The 24,120-nt window shown below is 47.4% G+C and overlaps 1 protein-coding gene across 2 annotated transcripts in view; it reads right to left on the reverse strand.

The window, feature by feature from the left end:
* Window positions 1-22,193, reverse strand: part of LOC137418438 (uncharacterized) — a 67,150-nt gene extending 44,957 nt beyond the window's left edge. For both annotated transcript variants that reach the window (XM_068104495.2, XM_078781954.1), the window contains exon 1: window positions 21,328-22,193. In XM_068104495.2, coding sequence (XP_067960596.2) covers window positions 21,328-21,937 — 610 coding nt within the window. In that variant the 5' untranslated portion in view covers window positions 21,938-22,193. The remainder of the gene's footprint in view (window positions 1-21,327) is intronic.
* Between the last annotated feature and the right edge of the window lie 1,927 nt (window positions 22,194-24,120).

The raw sequence follows: 24,120 nt of genomic DNA on the forward strand, positions 1-24,120 counted from the left end.
GTGCTAGCTTAGGGCCTATTTTAAGAAATTTTAACTGGGCTTAATATACGTTTTCACAGTATGTGTGTAGTCTTATAACTTCAGTCGCTGTCAGGACTGGTTCTCTCCGGGCACTGCGGCTTCCTCCACCAGAAGAAGTTAGCTTGCAGTAAGATCAGTGCCGACAGATCAGACGATAGCGCCGTTTCAACGGCAATGTGTGACTGTCGTTAATCAAACCGTGTCGTTGGCGCTGACTGGCTGACCTAAGCTGATCGCTGATTGGTCAGCTCACAAAATTTCGCAAATTCAGACCTAAAATGACACCATTTGCATTCTGGATGAGATTAAAATTGATAAAATTTACTTCTTGATTAATTCGGTGAATTCCGTCTCAACTTCGGATATTTCCGGCCGTGAAAAACTTGCCCCTACGGCCGCGAGATTTCTAAAAAATAATTCTTCGTCAATTTCAGAATATTTGACGCCGTTTTCACCCTTCGAAATGCGTAATAAGCTTTTTTGAAATAATTTTTGAAATGCTCAAATCTCATTGGTAATCTCATTGGTGTTTGGTGACGATTTTCGTTGAAGATAACGAGTTTGGTCTTAAAGTATTTTAATTACACATTAGAGGTGCATTAGATTGTGAATCAAACAAAGACGGGTGAAACAAACTCCTATTGAACTTTTTCTCAATTTTTAAATGCATATTTCCACATCCGGACGATGGCGGCCTCAATTGAGTGATTTGGTTTCAGAAATATTTTTTCAAATGCTCGAATCTCATTGGTTCCGGTGTTTGGTGACGATTTTCGTTGGAGATAACCAGGCCCGTGCGGGCCGAGGTTGGTCTTAAAGTATTTTAATTACAAATTAGAGGTGCATAAGATTGTGAATCAAACAAAGACGGGTGAAACAAACTCCTATTGAACCTTTTTCAATTTGTTATACATACTTCTGCATCCGCAAGATGGCGGCCTCCATTGAGCGATTTGGTGCATCACAGCTTCGGAATTCTCAACCCAAGGGATCCAGCATAATCTGGTTTTCAACATAATACGTACGCGTTTATTCACAACACCAGCTTCGCTGGCTACAATAAGCCATTGAGCGGTTTCGGAGATAGAGGTGCAACGTTTTTCAGTTTTTCCAAGATGGCGCCTGTACCACCTGACCTATGACGTCATAATTACCATTTTTTAAAAAAGATACAGCAGGAGGTGCTCCTATGGTAAAAATTTTGTGTCCATGGGACCAACAGTTGCAGAGGAAAAAAAATTTCATACTGATCAGATCAAGTGTTGCACTCGTCAAATTATGACATCATCATGAAGGCACTGATGACATCATCATTAACATATCTTAGTTCCCATGGGGAGTACTTGACAATGAGCCATGTTTCAATGTTTTCCATGGAGCGGTTTCAGATATATAGAGGTGCAATTTTTTCCCAGATGGTGACTGTACCATGTGACTTATGATGTTATAATTATAAACAAGCGTTACGCTTTGGTCCCCTGTCGGTGAAGTGATGCGAGTTGACAAAGTGGAAGACGCAAGGCGGCCATCTTGGATTTTGACGAGGCGACCCAATTTTCAATAGCGTTCTTCCTTATGCCTAGATACACCCACACACCAGATTAGAAGTTGGTACTTCGCTTATTTTTCAAGATATTTCGCTCACATGGTTCAGACATATATATATGGTGGCGGCCATCTTGGATTTTGACGTGGCGACCCAATTTTCAATAGCGTTCTTCCTTATGCCTAGATACACCCACACACCAGACTAGACGTTGGTACTTCGCTTATTTTTCAAGATATTCCACTCACAAGGTTCAGACATATATATGGTGGCGGCCATCTTGGATTTTGACGTGGCGACCCAATTTTCAATAGCGTTCTTCCTTATGCCTAGATACACCCACACACCAGACTAGACGTTGGTACTTCGCTTATTTTTCAAGATATTCCACTCACAAGGTTCAGACATACATGGCGGCGGCCATCTTGGATTTTGACGTGGGTTGCACCCACACACCAAATTCGAATGCGGTCCTTCGCTTACGCACGCACACACGTACGCATGCACGCACGCCTGCACGCACTGACGGACGGACGGGAAAACCATAGTCCCCCTTTCGCTCCGCGGTGCGATGGGGGACAATAAAACTTATACAGGAGGAGGCGCTCCGATGGTGAAAAAGTTGTGTATATCGGACACAGGGTTGCCGAGAAAATAAATTTTTAAAATGCGGACACGCACGTACGACATACATGCATATGTACGGATGCAGCCAATCACTTAACCTCGATTTTCACTTCACAAGCACAGGGTTATTATAGTATGCAAATCCAGATCTTCACCAAAATCTAATCAATTCATGATCCTTGTCACACACCCAACCTGCCCACCAAATTTCACCCAGATCTGTCAACAACTCTCAGATATAGTGCACACAAACAAACACAGACAGGGGTGAAAACATAACCTCCGTTCATCACATATGGCAGAGGTACAGACCAGACCAACCAATATACTTGTGAATCTTAAATTTCGCCACCTTCTGTGGCAGAGGTAACAAAAAGGAGTGAAAACATAACCTTCCCCCAACTTCTGGATGACCAGGATTGAAAACAAAACATCCACCCACCCTCGATGGCAAGGTAGCAGAGGATTAAACAACTTTTAAATTTGTCATCCGTCCTTATGATAGATAGGAAGAGTTCAAACTCAAAATCTACCAGCACTGTGCACGAGTTCAAAATCTACCTCATCGTGAAGAGTGAAGTAGGATCGCCTAGTCGGCCATGTATGTGTATATGTATATATATTCACAGTGCCTTCAGAAAGTATTCACGCCCCTTGACTTTTTTCATATTTTTTTATTACAACCTGAATTTAAAGTGGATTAAATTGAGATTTTTTTTGTCACTAATCTACACATAATACCCCGTAATGTCGAAGTGGAATTTTTACGGCTTAGTCCATAGTGCAATGCCATCTAGAACACCATTTGTCTGTCCGTATGTCCCCACAAACTTACACCAATCAGAGCTGAGGATATGGTCACATGACAGGGGGACACGTGTAGTAACCATTACAGTTGCATATTTTACGAAAAGGAAATACTGTTTAATAACCTTCTGTGGAACATTTAGGGTCCCAGCGGGTGTCGTAAGGTAGGTAGGAGGTTTCAGAAATTCTTTAATACCGCAAATGATTTTGAAATGTGGTCGACATGGAACCTTGCTCGCAAATCCGGAAGTGAACAGATTATGACGGTTCACTTGCTCGATAATATCTCAATCCAATAGTGATTTAACATTACATTTTGTTATATTAATTGTATTAATTTGTGATTAGAATGATGTTTGATGCCGTTTGCAATGAAAATATAGAGATATTGAGTTTAAAGCAGAATGAGGAAATGACGTATGGGTTTCCATCCATGACATGCATGGATTCCCCAATTGCAGTTTCGCCATTGACTGGATATAGCAACATTCAGATTGGGTACTTTTTTTTGTCCAAGTCCTTCATTAACCTGCTGTCAATGACTGACGTTCGACTGACCGTGACACAGGAATGTGGAATTTATTGGTCCATGGTTTGCCATTCGCGGTTTTTTTTACCCAGGTCATGAGCCGGCTATCCATGCCTAAAGTCTAAAAAATTAATACTTACATTCACGGGCGTAGTTTGACTTCTCTATTTGGGGGGGCAAGGGGTTAATATTGTTACGGACACGACTTAGATGTTATGATGGGCCGAGCGGAATGGCCGCCGTGTTCGCACAAGTTACCCGATTATACTCGAACGTTGGCCGAGTCGCGCTACGCTAGATCAATGAAGGAAAGGACACAACGGCTAGGTTAAATGACACGACACCAGGGGTACAGTTCTCAAGGCCTCCGGAGGAGGTTATATTAGTTCGGAACGTTTAGATTACAGGGATGAGAGAGACAGCATAGAAAGATAGGCACTTAATTACGGTCTTATAGTAACCCCGACAGACGACAGATAAACGGGACAAAACTGACTCACACGGGGATTGATGGCAAGGAGGGGCAGGTATTCGATGGCTCAAGGTGCACCTTGGCTCAGGGGCAAAATCGACCCGGTCCGGTCCAAAGATGCGGGGAGGTCGCTCAGCGCTCGGAGGTCGCGACTTGTCTTTCCAAGCTGGGGGCGCATCTCACCTCACGTCCGGTAAGTGGCTGCGCATATCCGGCGGGGAGTGACACGCCCTCGGCTCGTTAGCTCCGCCCCAGATGGAATCGGCCCGCCGCTTCTCACTGGCTGCGGGGGGTTACCGGGCTCCGCCCCTGACGAGGAGCTGACAGCCAGCCCCTTCGTGGTAACCCCGTGGAGCGCATGGGCAATGGCGGCTAACCAAGCCGGAGTGAGGACGCACACTCCCCGCGCCGCGCCGCGCCGCCCCCCTCTGTTGTTGTAGTTGTTGTTGTAGTTGTTGTTGTTGTTGTTGTTGTTGTTGTTGTTTCATGGGGAAGATGGGAGGAGGTATGGGGAGGTCCTAAACTCACTACTGGTGCCATACAATCACATTCTGGTGCAACGAAGAGTCAGAATTAATGGAAACGAGTCCTTAACTGACATAGACTAAGAATAACTAGCAAGAGGTCCTATAGTTGTCTACGTGAGATGCGGTGAACCTGGGCACGACAGTTAATGGGGGAAAAAGGGGAAGGTCGGTTCTACAGAGTGTTGTTTACAGACAATGGGACTAGGGAATGGGGGATTGGGGATAGTTGGGGAGTATTGGGGAAATAGGGGAATATTTACAAGCGGATATGGATGGAGGCCAAATCCCATATCCGCAACAATATTTATAATTGTTAGCTAGGTCTGACTTCCAAAATTACCATTTGTTAGTGTGGTTTCAGTGTACATGAAATCATAAATGCAGTTTACGTTCATTATTGTTACTCACGTTTAAATATGGGATGTTTTTATCTTAATTATAAACTACTGAAAAAAATTAAGGTGGGGGCATTGCCCCCCCCCCCGCCTCCCCTCAAACTCCGCCGATGCTTACATTATTTGCTAACTGCTAACTGGTATCCCCACCCAGGTCATACTATCCTCTTCAACTGAAGTATCAAAAAAGCCTTGTTTTTTTTGTTTTTTTAGATTTTGTTTTACAAAATAATTAAAAATCAAAAACCTGAAATGTCTTGAGTCAATAATTATTCAACCCCTTTGCTATGACACTCCAAATTGAGCTCAGGTGCATCAAATTTCCTTTGATCATCCTTAAGATGTCTCTACACCTTTATTGGAGTCCACCTGTGGCCAATTTAATTGATCGGACATGATATAGAAAGAAACACACCTTTCTATATAAGGTCCCACAGTTGACAGTGCATATCAGAGCAGAAACTCTCCCATGAAGTCCAAAGAACTGTCCGTAGAACTCCGAGATAGAATTGTGAAGAGGCATAGATCTGGGGAAGAGTATAACACGATTTATAGAGTGTTGGAAGTTCCCAAGAGCATAGTGAGCACCATCATTAGGAAGTGGAAAGAATGTGGAAGTACCCAGACTCTTCCTCGACCTTGCCGGCCAACCGAACTGAACAACTGGGAAAGAAGGACCTTGGTCAGAGAGGTAACCTAGAACCCATTGACCACTCTGACAGAACTACAGAGTTCCTTGGCTGACATGGGAGAACCTGCTGGAAGTACACCAGTCTCTGCAGCACTTCACAAATCTAGGCTTTATGGGAGAGTGACAGACGGAAGCCACTCCTGAGAAAAAGGGAGATGACAGCACACCTGGAGTTTGCGAAAAGGCACCTGAAAGACTGAAAGCACGAGGCAAAAGATTCTGTGGTCTGACAAGACGAAAATTGAACTCTTTCGCCTCAATGCAAAGCCCTACATCTGGAGGAAAGCGAACACAGCCATCTAACACCATCCCTTACAGTGAAGCATGGTGGTGGCAGCATAATGCTATGAGGATGCTTTTCAGCAGCAGGTACTGGGAGACTTGTAAGGATAGAGGGAACAATGAATGGAGCCAAATTCAGATAAATCATTGAGGAGAACCTGCTTCAGAGTGCAAAAGACCTTGGACTGTGGCAAAGATTTGTGTTCCAACAGGACAATGACCGTAATCAACACTGCAATGGCTTCAGAACCTTGAGTGGCCCAGCCAAAGTCACATCCAACTTAACTGAGCTTGAGCAAATCTGCAAAGAAGAATGGGAGAAACTCCCCAAATCCAGATGTGCAAAAGTTGATACAGACAAACCCAAGAAGACTCAAAACTGTAATCACTGCCAAAGGCGCTTCTACAAAGTATTGACTCAGGGGGTTGAATGCTTGTGTAAATTAGATATTTCTGTAATCCATATTTTATTGTTTTGTAAACATTTCAAAAAATAAAATTCCACTTTGACCTTATGGTGTATTATGTGTAGATCACTGACAAACAAAATCTAAATTCAATACATTTTAAATTCAGGCTGTAACACAACAAATTGTGAAAAAAGTCAAGGGGTGTGAATACTTTCTGAAGGCACTGTATATGCCACTGCAAGTTCACACGTGATACTCAATTGTACCATTTAAGCATCAAAACACGGCTCACACTGGGTCCTGCATCTGCACAGGCATGCTATGCATACAACACACATTGCAATTTGGCATTGCTACAAGAGAGCTTTGTAGTGTGCGTGTGTTTTAAATCATACATCACTATATAATCTATATAATAATAGCGTAAGGACTCGACTTTGTTATCCCTTTTACGCCGCACCCAGTGACCCGATGCCCACGGCACTAATGGATTTACGATCTACGAACCGCGCTCTTTGTTTATCACGTACAGACATACTCGAAAAATCTGAATTAGCCAACGTTGGGGCCCAAAAGCATCCGATTAACTGCCGATACGACTCCATCTTACGACGCCATCGTATTGGCGTCTGCTGGGCGAAGGCGAAGCGAGCTGTCCGCTTATTGGACAGTCGAGTGGTATGAACATGGGTGGTGTGAACCAAATGGTCTTTTTATTCCCTTGAACATTTTAAATTAGGATATATAAGGAAACGTCTTTATCGTCATTTTAATAAAGTTAAATGGAGTGATGTTGCGATACTCGGGGTGCGTTGCATAAATCCTCGTAACTCAGAGAGGTGTAGCAGGTGATGAGACGTGAGGAAGCTGAAAGATAACGAGCTGAAACAGACGAACGATATGTCAATCTCTTTCTACACCGAACGGCAATAAAAGTATGAGAGCGGGAAGGCATGGCCTGAGCACTTCGAGCAGAGAGGACTGATTGGACTTAACTTAAAGAGAAAAAATTGGAGCTTAACAGAAGAAGAAGATCCCATGAGCGCTCCCCTATGCCATCCATAATGGTACACTCTATCCATACACCACATCCTCCCTTCCGTGGATGTTCCACGGGTTTCGTCTAGTCTTATATAATCTATATAATAATACCGTAAGGACTCGACTTTGTTATCCCTTTTATGCCGCACCCAGTGACCCGATGCCCACGGCACTAATGGATTTACGATCTACGAACCACGCTCTTTGTTTATCAGGTACAGCCATACTCAAAAAATATGAATTCGCCGACGTTGGGGCCCAAAAGCATCCGATTAACTGCCGATACGACGCCATCTTACGCCGCCATCGTATTGGCGTCTGCTGGGCGAAGGCGACGCGAGCTGTCCGCTGATTGGACAGTCGAGTGGTGTGAACATGGGTGGTGTGAACCAAATGGTCTTTTTATTCCCTTGAACATTTAAAATTAGGATATATAAGGAAACGTCTTTATCGTCATTTTAATAAAGTGAAATGGAGTGACGTTGCGATACTCGGGGTGCGTTGCATAAATCCTCGTAACTCAGAGAGGTGTAGCAGGTGGCGAGACGTAAGGAAGCTTAAAGATAACGAGCTGAAAACAGACGAACGATATGTCAATCTCTTTCTACACCGAACGGAAATAAAAGTATGAAAGCGGGGAGGCATGGCCTGAGCACTTCGAGCAGAGGACTGATTGGACTTAAGCTCCAATTTTTTCTCTTTAAGTTAACGGAAGAAAAAGATCCCATGAGCGCTCCCCTATGCCATCCATAATGGTACACTCTATCCATACACCACATCCTCCCTTCCGTGGATGTTCCACGGGTTTTGGCTAGTCATTAATAATGAGATTGAAGGAGCTGGGGCTCCCACGTCGATCGGAAGAATGGACGCGACAAAAAGCTGGAATTCATCCGAGTTGCTTTAATCAAACCAAACACTCAGGCACTCTGAAAAGCCCGTTTATCGGGCAGCAATATATATATACCTATTATCCCGGAGCGTTTGCCCAGGAAAGGCGAGAGGGGGCGTGGCCCAGCGTCCTGGCTGCGGCCTGGCAAGTTGAGGGCGAGCCTGCCCAGGCGTCCCGACCGAGGCCTGGCAAGTTGAGCGCGGGCCTGCCCGGGCGTCCTGGACGAGCCCGGCATGGTGATCGCTCCGCGACCTTGATAGGTGCAAGGCGATTGTGAAAACCCAGCGGTAGCCGCTACACACGTCCCCCCAGAATCGACTTGCACCGGCAGGGTCAATTTGAGGGGGGTCCTGATGACCCGGCCGAAGCGACCCCTGGCGGGTCGTGGGAGGGGGTCCGGTGTGGTGGTGGGCGGTCGAGTGGGGGGCACCGTGGACGGGGGGCGGCCTCGCCGCGGTGGAAGGGCCACCCGTGGTGGGTGGTCGACGTCCACGTGCGCCGGCTTGAGGCGGTCCACCGCAATCCGGTCCGACCTCCCGCCGATGTCGATGATGAACGACTTGTCGTCCCGTCGCAGCACCCGGAAGGGCCCGTCGTACGGCGGCCAGAGTGGCCCCCGATGTGCGTCGTGACGCACAAAAACATACTCCGCTGTGCGAAGTGCTGGGGGGACGTAGGACTGGGGGTCACCGTGGTGGGATGTTGGCACGGGGGCAAACCGTCGGGCGGCCTCCTGGAGGTCCGAGCGCTGGTGAGCTGCGGACCAGGGACTGGTAGCGTCGGGCACGAATTCGCCCGGGACGCGTAGCGCCTGGCCATAGACAAGCTCGGCGGTGGATGCCTGGAGGTCCTCCTTGGGGGCCGTGCGGAGGCCCAAAAGGACCCACGGCAGCCGGTCGGCCCAACCGCCGTCTTGAAGGCCGGCCATGAGCGCGGCCTTCATGGAGCGGTGGAATCGCTCGCACAACCCGTTTGCTTGGGGGTGGTAGGCCGTAGTACGGTGGAGCTTGACCCCCAGGTTGCGGGCGACCGCGACCCACAGCTCGGAGGTGAACTGTGGTCCGCGGTCTGACGAGATGTCCGCCGGTGCGCCGAAGCGGGCGACCCAGGTGGCGATGAAAGCCTGCGCCACGTCGGCGGTGGTGGTGGAGACGAGGGGAACGGCCTCCGGCCACCTGGTGGTCCTGTCCACCATGGTGAGCAGGTGTGTGAACCCCCGTGATGGGGGGAGGGGGCCCACCAGATCCACGTTGACGTGGTCGAAACGTCGTTCGGGCACGGTGAAAGGTGCCAGCGGGGCCTGGGTGTGTCGGTGGACCTTGGCCCATTGGCAGGCCGTGCAGGTGCTGGTCCAATCGCGGACGTCCCGACGAAGGCCGTGTCAGACGAATCGCGCCGATACCAGCTTCTGGGAAGCTTTCCGGCCCGGGTGGGAAAGGCCGTGGAGGGAGGCGAAGATGCGGCGTTGCCAGGTGACGGGCACGATGGGGCGAGGCTGGCCTTGGGAGACGTCGCAGAGCAGGACAGTGTCCGCGAAGGGGATGTCGGCCAGGCGGAGGCCTGTGTCCACCGCCCGGAGGGCTTGCACCGTGGTGTCGGTGGTTTGGTCCGCCGCCATAAGCGCAAAGTCCACGCCCAGGTGGACCGCGTTCGTGCTGGCCCGGGAAAGACAGTCGGCCACGGCGTTGTTTTTGCCGGCGACGTGCCGGATGTCCGTGGTAAACTCTGACACGGCGGAGAGGTGGCGCTGTTGGCGGGCCGACCACGGCTCCGTGACCTTGGCCATGGCGTAAACCAACGGCTTGTGGTCGACGAACGCCGTGAAAGGTCGGCCCTCCAGGAGGTGGCGGAAATGGCGGACGGCCAGGTGTAGACCGAGGAGCTCCCGGTCAAACGTGCTGTATTTGAGCTCGTTCGGCCGGAGCTGCCGGCTGAAAAAAGCGAGTGGCTGCCAAACCCCGTTCACCCATTGCTCATGTACGGCGCCCACCGCGTAGTCGGAGGCATCCGTGGTGAGGGCGATGGGAGCGTTGAGCACCGGGTGAGCGAGCAGTGTTGCGTCGGCGAGGGCCCGCTTTGAGCTTTGGAAGGCCGCATCCATTGCTGCGGACCAGGCGATGTCGTGCTTGGCCGGCTTGCCCCGGAGGGCTTCGTAGAGGGGCCGCATGAGTTGAGCAGCGCGGGGCACGAAGCGGTGATAAAAATTCACCATTCCCAGGAATTCCTGCAGGGCCTTTATGGTGCGGGGACGCGGGAACGTGGTGATGGCCTCGACCTTGGTTGGCAGTGGCACGGCCCCGTTCTTGGTGATGTGGTGGCCCAAAAAATCAACGGCCGTCGTGCCGAAGTGGCATTTGGCCGGGTTGACGATGAGGCCGTGCTCGCTGAGGCGCCCGAACAGTGTTCGGAGGTGGAGGAGGTGCTCGGCCCGGGACGTGCTGGCGACGAGGATGTCGTCCAGGTAAACGAAAAGGAACGGCAGGTCACGCAGCACGCCGTCCATCAAGCGCTGGAACGCCTGAGCCGCGTTCTTGAGACCAAATGGCATCCGCAAGAATTCGAATAAGCCGAACGGCGTGATGACTGCCGTTTTAGGGACGTCGGCCGCCCTGACAGGTACCTGGTGATATCCCCGTATGAGATCAATTTTCGAAAAAATGACCCGTCCCGCCAGACGGGCGGAGAAGTCTTGGATATGCGGGATCGGGTACCTGTCGGGGGTGGTAGCGTCATTGAGACGGCGGTAGTCGCCACACGGGCGCCATCCACCCCCCGGCTTTGGCACGATGTGCAGTGGCGAGGCCCACGCACTATCGGAGCGCCGCACGATGCCGAGGTGCTCCAACGCGTCGAATTCGGCCTTCGCCACGGCGAGCTTGGCTGGGTCGAGGCGGCGGGCCCTGGCGTAGACCGGCGGGCCCGTGGTTGGTATGTGGTGCTCGATCCCATGCCGTACTGCGACGGCCGAAAACGTCGGCCGCGTGAGGGCCGGGAACTCCGTGAGCAGGCGAGCAAACTCGTTCGCCGCCGGGACGGCGCATGCCAGCTCGGTCGGCGCGGAGCTGCTCAATGTGCATACCAGGGAGCTGAAGGTTTCGGCGTTGATTAAACGACGCCGTTGGACGTCCACCAGCAGTCCGTGTGCGCAGAGGAAGTCGGCGCCTAGCAGAGCCATGGGCACGTTTGCGGTTACAAACGTCCAAGCAAAGCGTTGGCCGCCGAAGCAGAGGGTGACGTTGCGCGGGCCGAAGGTGCGGATGGTCGATCCGTTGGCCGCAACCAAGGAGGGGCCGCAAACCGCGGATTGCCTGTCCTGGTCAGAGGCGGGTATGACGCTCAGTTGGGCGCCGGTGTCGCACAGGAAGCGCCGTCCGGACGCTTTATCCGTGATGAACAGTAAGTTGCCCGTGTGGCCGGCGCTCATGGCTGGTAATGAACGCCGGCCCGGCCGTTTCCCGGCCTGCCGAAGGTGCACGGGGGTCGGCATGTCCGGGCCTTCTGTCCGAACCTGGCATGATAGTAACACCATGCTTGGTCAGGTGGAGGCCCCGGTCGTCGTGCTGGAGGTGGTCGGCTCGGTGTAGCGGCCGCCAATTGCGTCGGCAGTTCGGTCGTCGACCGTGCCGGGTGCTCGGGCGCCATGGGTGTTGCGTCGGACGGCGGTGGGTCCCATGTCGCCGCTGCGATGCGCTGTCCTGCGGCGGAGATCTTGTCGGCTTCTCTGGCAAGGGCCCGGGGATCTGTGATCGTCGTGCTTGCCAGGGCGAGGCGTACCGGGTTAGGCAGCTGACGGAGGAACAGCTCCCGGAACAGGAATGCCGGAGAGTGCTCACCGAGCAGTGAAAGCATGTAGTCCATTCGCTCGGAAGGGCGCGTGTCGCCGAGCTCGGGCAGGCGCCGTGCACGTTCCGCCGATGGGAGGGCGAAAGCGTCGAGGAGAAGCTTCTTAATCGCGCCATATTTGTCAGCGGCTGGCAGGCTCTCGAGGAGGCTCAGGGCGCGGGCCGCGGTGGCCGAACCGAGCGCTGCTACCACATGGTGGAAGCGGGTGTCGTCGGCCGTGATGCCTCGCAGGGCGAACAGGGAATCCGCCTGTGCGAACCAAACCGCCGCGTGAGCCTCCCAGAAGGTAGGCAGTTTAAGGGCGACTGCCGTGTCCATGTCGGTAGGTCACCAATGAAGGAGCTGGGGCTCCCACGTCGATCGGAAGAATGGACGCCACAAAAAGCTGGAATTCATCCGAGTTGCTTTAATCAAACCAAACACTCAGGCACTCTGAAAAGCCCGTTTATCGGGCAGCAATATATATACATATTATCCCGGAGCGTTTGCCCAGGAAAGGCGAGAGGGGGCGTGGCCCAGCGTCCTGGCTGCGGCCTGGCAAGTTGAGGGCGAGCCTGCCCGGGCATGCCCGGGCGTCCCGACCGAGGCCTGGCAAGTTGAGCGCGGGCCTGCCCGGGCGTCCTGGACGAGCCCGGCATGGTGATCGCTCCGCGTCCTTGATAGGTGCAAGGCGATTGTGAAAACCCAGCGGTAGCCGCTACAAGATATTGAATATATACTCAATATCATCACATCATTATATAATCACAGATTTTAAGCTTCCATGTGCAGGTTGCATGCACGTGTGCTTCATTTCCGTATGATAATATAACAAACTTTCGGTTTGAAATGGGCAATAAACTCATTTATTGAATTGAGCTGGATTGAGCTAAATTGAGCTGGACTCGGTTTGGGTTCTTGAGTCATCACCACCCGAGTGTGAGTTAAAGTCCTGAAAAGTTAGGCCTGAGAAATGGACTCAAGTCCTACAACACTGTTCAGCTATCCTGGGAATAGGAAAGGGAATATAATTCATGAGTAAAGATATAGATGTTAATGTTAACATGCGGTTACAAGAGTGGGATAATCATCATGGTTTTGGGAATTGAGGCTTTTTTTTTAGGGTAGAGAAGGGTGGAGAGGCTATCGAGAAACAACACAATTGGTAATGTCAGGCAGTAAAAAACAAATCATTACAGTAAAGGGAAAAGTTATAAATAATTAGATGGAAGAACTTGAAGTTAAAATAATTAGCGAGCGGTATGATGTAGCTCCAGTGAGTGCGACTTGGTTTAACGAGGAGAGAAATTGGAGAACAGAACCAGAAGGCTGTAAGATGTACAGGTGTGATAGGAAAGAAAAATACCAGGACTGGATTCAGGCTCGTATCAGAATTGGAGTAAGCAGAAGAGAGTTATGTAAATAACTTGGCTTCAGTACAAGGAGGACACGGCTAAGAATATTAAAAGCATAATAGAAAGTCATTATTTAAGTATATAAAGAGTAAAGAAGAGGTGAGGTCAAGTGTGCGTCGGCCATTGAGGAATAGCACGAGGAGAGTGGTTAGTGGTGAAAGTGAAATTGCAGGGTTTATTAAACAGTTGTTTTGCTTCAATATTTAGACAAAGTCAAGGGAATTATCAATGGCTGAGAGAATCTATTCAGGAGGTGAGGATGGGAATTTCGAAGAGCTCCAGGTAGAAATAAATGGAAGTGCAAATGCAGTGAGAAAGAGTAATAATAATAATAATTCACATATTTTGTATAGCGCTTTTCAAGAAGCCCAAAGGCGCTTTGACAGAGTGCAAAACATAATGCATAACAATACATGAAAACAACAATTGCAAAAAGACAAGAATCAATAGGGAAATATTTAAAGCAAAAGGAGGGAGAAGGAGAAGAGATAGTCAGGGGTTAAATGCTGTGGGTTGAATGTTGAATGCAGTGTTGAACAGGTGGGTCTTTAGTGATGTTTTGAATGTGGTGAGTGAGGAGGAGGAGTCTCTGATGGTGTGAGGTAGTGAGTTCCAGAGGGTGGGAGCAGCGATGGAGAAGGCCCTGTCCCCCTCGGATCTGAATTTGGTCCGGATGGGGGTGGGGGGAGGAGGGGTCAGGAGGTTGGTACCAGCAGAGCGGAGGTTGCGGGTGGGAGTGTGTCTGGAGAGGAGGTCAGCCAGGTAGGATGGGGCCAGGTTATGGAGGGCTTTGTATGTCAAGAGGAGGATTTTGTACTGGATTCTCTGGGGGATGGGGAGCCAGTGAAGCTTGTAAAGGACGGGGGTGATGTGGTCACGGGTCCGGGAATGGGTGAGTAGACGGGCAGCGGAGTTCTGAATGTATTGGAGTTTATTGGTGATTTTTGAGGGTGAACCATAGAGGAGGCTATTGCAGTAGTCCAGACGGGAGGTGATGAAGGCGTGGATGAGGGTTTCTGCAGCCGTGGAGGAGAGGGATGAGCGGAGACGGGCAATGTTTTTAAAGAAAGGATAAAGCTCTAGGGGAAGATAATATGATTCCAGGGTGGACATGTGGTCAGCCAGTAACCGCTTTTCTTGTTAAACTCCCAAAATCCAGGTTCACTGCTCACCTCCACTCATTTTTTCCTCTTTTCTCACCCATGGAACCAATTTCCCCAGTATGTTCAATCCCATTATTCCTCCCAGAGCATCGAGACAGCTGTTCACCGCTACTTCACGTCAACCCCATCGATAGTCATGATCTATTCGACCCCTATTGACCCCATTCCCAAGCACTCCCTTTTTCCAGGTTATTGTGATCCCCCCAACCCCCCCACCCCCCCACCCCCCGATATCCCTCTGCTCTTTTCGTCTGTTAGTTGTTGGTTGGTTTGTTCCTTTTCTGTTTCATCCCCACTTTCCCCTTTCTCTTCTTGCTGTGTTTCATTCAGCTTGTTCACCCCCTTGAGTCCTCCCACATCTTCTTGATCTCGATCTCATTTCTACTCTGCTGTTGGTGTTTCCCCTTTCCATTTTGTTTCATTCCATTCTGCTCCAGCTCTTCCACAAGCTTTGATCTTGTATAAAAAGAGAGGAGAGAAAAGAGTGAAGAGTATCGAGGAAGGTGTGATTGAGCGAGGCAGAGTAAATAACTGTTGTTAACATAGCACATATGCATGTTGTTAACAATGCAGACAATTGCAATGTTAACACAACAGATACTTGTGATGTTAACAGAGCAGATAATTGTTAACACAGCAGGTAGTTGTGTTGGTAACAGCAGATAATTGTTGACACAACAGGTAGTTGTGTTGGTAACACAGCAGATAATGGTAATGTTAACACAGCAGATAATCGTGACGTTAACACATAAGAAAACTGATGGCAACACAGCAAGTAATTGTGATGATAACAGCAGATAATGGTGATGTAACAGCATTTAGTTGTGATGGCAGGGCGGATGACTGTGATAACTTCAGATACTTGTGAGGGCAACAGGGCAGATAATTGTGATGTTAACAAAACAGATAACTGTGATGGCAACACAGCAAGTAATTGTGATGTAACACCAGGTAAATGTGATGGCAACACAGCAAGTAATTGTGACAACACAGCAGATAATTGTGATGGCAGAGCAGATAACTGTGATAACAGTAGATAATAATTGAAAGCAACAGAACAGATAATTGTGATGTTAACACAGCAGATAATCGTGATGTTAACACATCAGAAAACTATGATATCAACACAGCAAGTAATTGTGATGATAACAGCAGATAATGGTGATGTAACAGCAGATAATGGCGATGTAACAGCATTTAGTTGTGATGGCAGGGCAGATAACTGTGATAACTTCAGATAATTGTGAGGGCAACAGAGCAGATAATTGTGATGTAAACACAGCAGGTAGTTGTGTTGGTAACACAGCAGATAATTGTGATGTTAACACAACAGATAACTGTGATGGCAACACAGCAAGTAATTGTGATGTAACACCAGGTAACTGTGATGGCAACACAGCAAGTAATTGTGATGTTACACCAGGTAACTGTGATGGCAACACAGCAAGTAATTGTGATGTTACACCAGGTAACTGTGATGGCAACACAGCAAGTAATTGTGATGTAACAGAGCAGATAATTGTGATATAACAGAGCAGATAATTGTGATGGCAGAGCAGATAATTGTGATGAAACAGAGCAGATAATTGTGATGTAACAGAGCAGATAATTGTGATGTAAACAGAGCAGATAATTGTGATGGCAGAGCAGATAATTGTGATGTAAACAGAGCAGATAATTGTGATGTAAACAGAGCAGATAATTGTGATGGCAGAGCAGATAATTGTGATGAAACAGAGCAGATAATTGTGATGTAACAGAGCAGATAATTGTGATGTAAACAGAGCAGATAATTGTGATGAAACAGAGCAGATAATTGTGATGAAACAGAGCAGATAATTGTGATGAAACAGAGCAGATAATTGTGATGTAAACAGAGCAGATAATTGTGATGTAACAGAGCAGATAATTGTGATGTAACAGAGCAGATAATTGTGATGTAACAGAGCAGATAATTGTGATGTAACAGAGCATATAATTGTGATGTAACACAGCAGATAATTGTGATGTAACTTAGCAGATAATTGTGATGTAACAGAGCAGATAAATGTGATGAAACAGAGCAGATAATTGTGATGTAACAGAGCAGATAATTGTGATGTGATGAAACTGTGAAAGATGAAACTGTGAAACTGTGATAATTGTGATGAAACAGAGCAGATAATTGTGATGTAACCAGAGCATATAATTGTGATGTAACCAGAGCAGATAATTGTGATGTAACAGAGCATATAATTGTGATGTAACCAGAGCAGATAATTGTGATGTAACAGAGCATATAATTGTGATGTAACCAGAGCAGATAATTGTGATGTAACAGAGCAGATAATTGTGATGTAACATAGCAGATAATTGTGATGTAACAGAGCAGATAATTGTGATGTAACAGAGCAGATAATTGTGATGTAACAGAGCAGATAATTGTGATGTAAAAGAGCAGATAATTGTGATGTAAAAGAGCAGATAATTGTGATGTAACCAGAGCAGATAATTGTGATGTAACAGAGCAGATAATTGTGATGTAACCAGAGCAGATAATTGTGATGTAACAAAGCAGATAATTGTGATGTAACCAGAGCAGATAATTGTGATGTAACAGAGCAGATAATTGTGATGTAACCAGAGCATATAATTGTGATGTAACCAGAGCAGATAATTGTGATGTAACAGAGCATATAATTGTGATATAACCAGAGCAGATAATTGTGATGTAACAGAGCAGATAATTGTGGTATAACAGAGCATATAATTGTGATGTAACAGAGCAGACAATTGTGATGTAAAAGAGCAGATAATTGTGATTCAACAGAGCAGATAATTGTGATGTAACAGAGCAGGTAATTGTGATGTAAAAGAGCAGATAATTGTGATGTTACAGAGCAGATAATCGTGATGTAACAAAGCAGATAATTGTGATATAACGGAGCAGATAATTGTGATGTAAAAGAGCAGATAATTTTGATGTAACAGAGCAGATAATTGTGATGTAACAGAGCAGGTAATTGTGATGTAAAAGAGCATATAATTGTGATGTTACAGAGCAGATAATCGTGATGTAACAAAGCAGATAATTGTGATATAACGGAGCAGATAATTGTGATGTAAAAGAGCAGATAATTGTGATTCAACAGAGCAGATAATTGTGATGTAACAGAGCAGGTAATTGTGATGTAAAAGAGCATATAATTGTGATGTTACAGAGCAGATAATCGTGATGTAACAAAGCAGATAATTGTGATATAACGGAGCAGATAATTGTGATGTAAAAGAGCAGATAATTTTGATGTAACAGAGCAGATAATCGTGATATAACAGAGCAGATAATTGTGATGTAAAAGAGCAGATAATTGTGATGTAACAGAGCAGATAATCGTGATATAACAGAGCAGATAATTGTGATGTAAAAGAGCAGATAATTGTGATGTAAAAGAGCAGATAATTGTGATGTAACAGAGCAGATAATCGTGATATAACAGAGCAGATAATTGTGATGTAAAAGAGCAGATAATCGTGATGTAACAGAGCAGATCATTGCGATGTAACAGAGCACATAATTGTGATGTAACAGAGCAGATAATTGTGATGTAACAGAGCAGATAATCGTGATGTAACAGAGCAGATAATCGTGATGTAACAGAGCAGATAATTGTGATGTAACAGAGCACATAAGCGAGATGTTAAGCGACATCTTTAAGAATTCGTTTGAGTCAGGACAGATCCTGGAGGATTGGAGAGTATAGTAGCAATAGTAGTATCGTTAAGAATTGAGAGAGGAATTGGGGAACTCTAGACCTGTTAGTAACTCTGCTAGTTTTCAATGTTTCCATCAAAACTTACGTGCATTTCTTGGTGGCCGACGGCCATGTGGCAGCCATTTTGAAACAAGGCCGTTCCACGGCTATGCCAGGTTTTTCAAAATTCCACCTCGTGAAGTTTTAAAGCTACATGTGTCTATTACTCAAATCAACATTCAAATTCTCTTAAGTAGCATATGTACACGGGTTTGTAGGGCAGGGCCAGGATCAAAGGAGACGTGGATTCATACATTCAAAAGGAGGTAGTTACGAGGAGATAGGATGGAGATGTTTCACATAATGAAGGGGAGACACTAAATACATGCAGAAGAGTTTTCAGCAGATTTTACAGTGACAGGTGCACGGGCCACAGACTTAGAGTAAAGGTGAGGATGAGTTAGGACGATTATAGTAACATAGGGTTAATGCAGGGAATGATTATAGTAACCTCATTGAGTGGTTAATGCAGGGAATGGTGTCCCTGGAAAAGGTTGTTGTAGCAGAATGATTGGTATGATAGGTAATAGGTAGCAGTGTATCTGTAAGGACAAGTGATTGGATACCTGTGCAGTGTTAATTATGAAGTTTGTGAGAAGGCGTCATTAAAAGGTGAATGTAATGTGTTTCTTCATACCTCAACCTATAACTATGTTGCCCCCACTCCTTTTTAAAAGGTGTGTGTGTGTGTGTGTGTGTGTGTGTGTGTGTGTGTGTGTGTGTGTGTGTGTGTGTGTGTGTGTGTGTGTGTGTAGGGTGCTTCAAAAAATGTTAACACTTCTGAGATATATAGTTCCATATAACTATAAGTGTTAGCATTTTTTGAAGCACTCTGTATATGTGTACGTACGTACGTACACACACACGTATGTGTATATGTATGTGTGTATGCATGTCTGCATGTCTGCTGGTGTATCTGCATGTGTACATGCATGTATGCATGTGTTTATACATGTATCATGTATGCATGTGTTTATGCATGTATTTATATATTGTTACGGATCTCGGGGGTCGGCGCTCCCCTTATCAAGGGGGGATTAATCCCCTTGTCCTTTAAGCTGGCCGTCCCGAGTCCTAGGAAGCTATAACGTCCTTCCCGGCGTGGCGTTAGGTAGGGTTTGCTAGGCCTATGGGTTCGCTGCTACCTAAGTACTAACGCCCGCCGGAAACGAGGGAATATCTCCCGCTCGAACCACGGATATGATGGATAATGCCGAGCGGTTAGCAATCCGCGGCCCGAGCCATTAACCAAGAGACTAAACCTGATTCTAGCGGTTCCGAAATCGTGCCACAGGTACTCAATTGAAAGAAAGGACGGATGCGATCGGATTAGGGAAAAACCAAGAAAGAACAAGGTAAATTTATTTACAAACCAAAAAGAAGAGGAAAGGAAAGAATGTACAAGAAGAAGAAGAAGAAGGACACAGGGCAGGCTTAACTACACAGTCTTAACTTACGACCCCAGACAAACATACACACTCAAACGGGATGGCAGCTGGTAGGGTGGAAGGTCCAGGTAGATGGTCCAGGCGATGGGGTCCAGGCTCCGGTCCCACGGGCGAAACCCCGGCAGGCAGCTTCGCGCGTATCGTTCAACCGCGAGCAGACCTTACGTATAGCGGGGGGACTGGGATGCTTCAGCGTACGTAATAATTGAATGGCTCTGCCAAACGCACCCTCTCCAAGGTTGTCTTATAACGCCTTTGCAAATGAGCGCCGCCGTATAGTTTCTGTTGTAAGAGACATCTCCGCGCAGTTCTCTCAGAAGGAGTCCGTCAAAGGAGTCCGTTTGCCAGCGTGCGCAGTCCTCAAGTAGAAGTCCATTTTCAAGAGCGTCGCTGAACAAGCCCGTAAAAGGGCTTTGCGCGCGCGCTTTTATAACGCGAGCCAAGATTACTACGGGCTCCTCCGAAACCAGGCTCGCCACCGAGCTCACCTCAGCCCTGGTTGGTTTGTGGGGGCTTACCGGCCACGCCCTGATGGTGAGTTGACGTGGCCACACCTTCTTCTTGGGGTTCCGCCCCCTTCTTCCTCGAGCCGACCGCATGGTCAATAGCGGCGCCTGAGCGAACGCTAACCAAGACGCGTAACAGAATTTGGAGAGAGGTCACAAAATGAACAAAAGGGCCTACTCCTTATTTGATTGATGCAACGCAGATTCAACTATTGGAAACACGGCCTTATCTAAAACACATAATAAGGAAATAACTGAATTCCTATGGTGGCCTACATGTTGCTGTGGCCTAACTAAGGGTGCTACCTTTAACCTTTACTGTCATATTTACAAGTGATTATTATTTACAAAAGTGTGGGTTCGAAAACCGCAACAATATATATACATATATATATATATATATATATATATATATATATACATATATATATATATATATATATATATATATATATATATATATATATATATATATATGCATTTATGTGTGTATATGCATGATTGCACATATGTGTATGATATGTCTATGCATGTGTGCATGTGTATATGCATGCATTATGTATATATGCATGTGTGCATGTCTGTGTATATGCATGTATGTATATGTATATGTATGTGTATATGCATATATGTATATGCATATATGTATGCATATATGTATATGCATGTGTATATGCATATATGTATGCATATATATGTGTGTGTGTGTGTGTGTGTGTGTGTGTGTGTGTGTGTGTGTTTCCCACTGTTGTCGTCCCCACACCTCCCCCCCCCCCCCCACCCCTTTCCCCCCTTCGTGATTTTATGTTGATAAACTGATGTATTTAATTAAATGTAGTGTTGATGTCGCACAGGCCATATGGGCCAAATAGCAAACTTCTGGATCAAAGTTCCTTTCGTTCATCGCGTTTACTATCTGAGAGACGTTTACTATCGACGTACCTGCGCGTCCCGTGCAGAGCGAGGAGCGGGAGATGTCCAGCTCCAGCAAGACGGCTGGACAGGTGCGTGAGACACTTGGCAAACGCAATGCCTTGGACCCAACGGGGGCAGGACACGCGGAAAGACTTCCAAGCTCACGGAGAACGAGTTCAGATGCCCGTGTGAACAAACAAACCGTTAAACAGATTCGCAAATGCAAACGATTGGAAATTGGGTTCGACAGGTAGGCAGATGGCTGGATAACGGGTTCCCCAGGTAGGCAGATGGCTACAGAACGGGTTCCCCAGGTAGGAAGATGGCTGCAGCACGGGTTCGACAGGTAGGAAGACAGCTGGATAACGGGTTCCCCAGGTAGGCAGATGGCTGGATAACGGGTTCCCCAGGTAGGAAGATAGCTGGATAACGAGTTCCCCAGGTAGGAAGATGGTTGCAGCACGGGTTCGACAGGTAGGAAAACGGCTGGATAATGGGTTCGACAGGTAGGAAAACGGCTGGATAACGGGTTCGACAGGTAGGCAGCCAACGCGGCGCAGGAGTGCCGGAGGAACACACCTGATGTTCGTGTTGCTGCTGTACACCTGTAGTGCGATAAAAGCTCCTTTAATCTCATTTTGAGTTGACGTCGTTTCCTGATATTTTAATAATAAAAATTATTCTACGTTTAAATAATAAACCAACATTAAAAGGTTTTCCAATGCTTTTGAAAAATGATGAGTTTGTAGTATTTAGTTAACGGTTAAAATTCATCAGCCCAGGCAACGGGAGAGACTTTTAATTTGAAATGAACCTAAGTTTTTTTTTTCCCACGGGCTCGTCTTGCACCTGGGCGTCCCTTCGACCAATCACAGCGTCCCAGCAAAAGGGGCGGAGCCACTGCTGCCGGTGGGAGATTGTCAGATGTCAGTGAAGCGGACGAGCCGGAGCCGCTGCGCTGGATTCGATGCGGTTGTTGCTTTTCAATAGCGACCACCAAAGTTTGTGCGGTTGCGGTGCGATGCGAACAACCGCGCTCGGTGCGCCCGATCCCCGATTGGACGAACGAGGCTCGCGCAGCTCACGCGCGCGCTGATTTGGCGTTCGTTGATTGGCTCTCGTCATCCGTGGCGCCAATTATCCCATCCGCAATACTTTTCACAATTAAGTTATTTCGGTGATTGCAGCTACTTACGCGTTATATATATATATATATAAAAAATGTTTAAATCGCACAAGAGCTGAAAACACGGAAAATGTGCATATGGGGTCTGAGGGTCTCGGTGACGATGGAAATCGTTTTTATAAAACAATAAGACGCGTTGATGACGCAATACCAATAACTATATACAGCTCGGGCGACGGGATACAAATACCGCCACGAGCTTGGCTTCCACAAGCGAAACTACACGTTTGAACTTCTTATTCTAACAATTTCAGGTAAAACAATAAAACCTTCAAAAGAACAGCTCAGTAATCATATCATGACGTCACTTCCACGTCGGTGACAATATCAGCAACTCCCATGAGTGGCCGGATCACGTGATTGTTTCTTTCTCCAGCAACCCCACGTGAAAGACGTGAGATACAGGTGAAGGGCATTTGGACCGTCGTCCCTGCGCTGTGCCTTATCCCCATCCTACCCTCGTACCGGCTGTGGGTGTTCTAATTAATACACGGACCATGGTTATCCATAATTACACAGCAAACGATTCGGGGCATTCAGACTGCGAGGTCTCTGCCTCTGTAAAGCTAATGTGAGATCTTTTATGAAGACCCTGGACCTAAATGCACACGTCGCAGCCACTTGTGGGTCACCTTCAAAGGATGGCATGCTCCGCGATGCAGCGTCCCGGCTGTTAGCATCATAATGGTGGTTGTTTGGGTTTTTATTTATTTATTTTTTTGTATACAAGATCGAGGCTCGTGAAAGAGCTAACATTAATCACACAAAAAGTCAAACCGACACATAAAACACAAAATAAGGGGAACAGTAGACAAGATGGGGAGAGAGGGGGAAGGACACAAAAACATTTGAGAGCAGGGACATCGAGAGAACTGTGGGAGGGAGAGGGCTTGGGGGGAGGTGGGAGATGTGTAAAACATATGGACACTGCAAGGACTTCCAGGAAAGAAGTTTGAATTTCAAAAAAGTGGATCTGGGGCGAATTAGCGGGGGTAGAAAAGATCAAGGTTTTGGATGGGGGAAGATAAGAGATGATGGTGAACAGATGTTTTAAAGACCTGGAGGGAGGAGTGGGATTGAAGGGAGTGGGGGAGTTTGTTCCAGAGGTGGGAGAAAAGGGGAATGAAAGAGTGAAGGTGAGCAGAGAGCCTAGATTTAGGCAGTTTAACCATAAGAGGGTTGCTGTCAGATCTTGTGTGACCTGTAGGAATATTTGGGGGACAGAGCACAGAGAGAGCTGGGGGAGCAAGGCCGGAGAGGAGTCGGTAGAAGACAGAAAGACCACCAACCTGCCTGTGGTGAGTGAGTGAAAGGCCCTCGGAGTTAGCTTCATCGCAGGAGATTCCAATGATTCTACAGCGTGAAGACGAGCTAGGTATGAGGCAGGAGCACCGACCCAGAGGGGGGGGGGGGAACAGTATTCCATTGAGCTGCGGATGAAAGCCTTTTGTGTGGTGAGGAGCTCAGGTGTGCCAAGGAAGGACTTCGCACGATGGAGAATGCCCAGTCAGCGACTAGCTTTGGAGGCCAGGTTGGAAATGTGGTTTTCCAAAGAAAGATCATGGCAGATAGTGAGACCAAGAAGCTTGAGCTTGGAGACCAAAAATAACTTCTTGGAGAGGATTGTTGAGAAA

This window comes from Myxine glutinosa, chromosome 7 (genome assembly GCF_964187855.1).
Source record: "Myxine glutinosa chromosome 7, kmMyxGlut1.1, whole genome shotgun sequence".
NCBI classification, from domain to species: Eukaryota; Metazoa; Chordata; class Myxini; order Myxiniformes; family Myxinidae; genus Myxine; species Myxine glutinosa.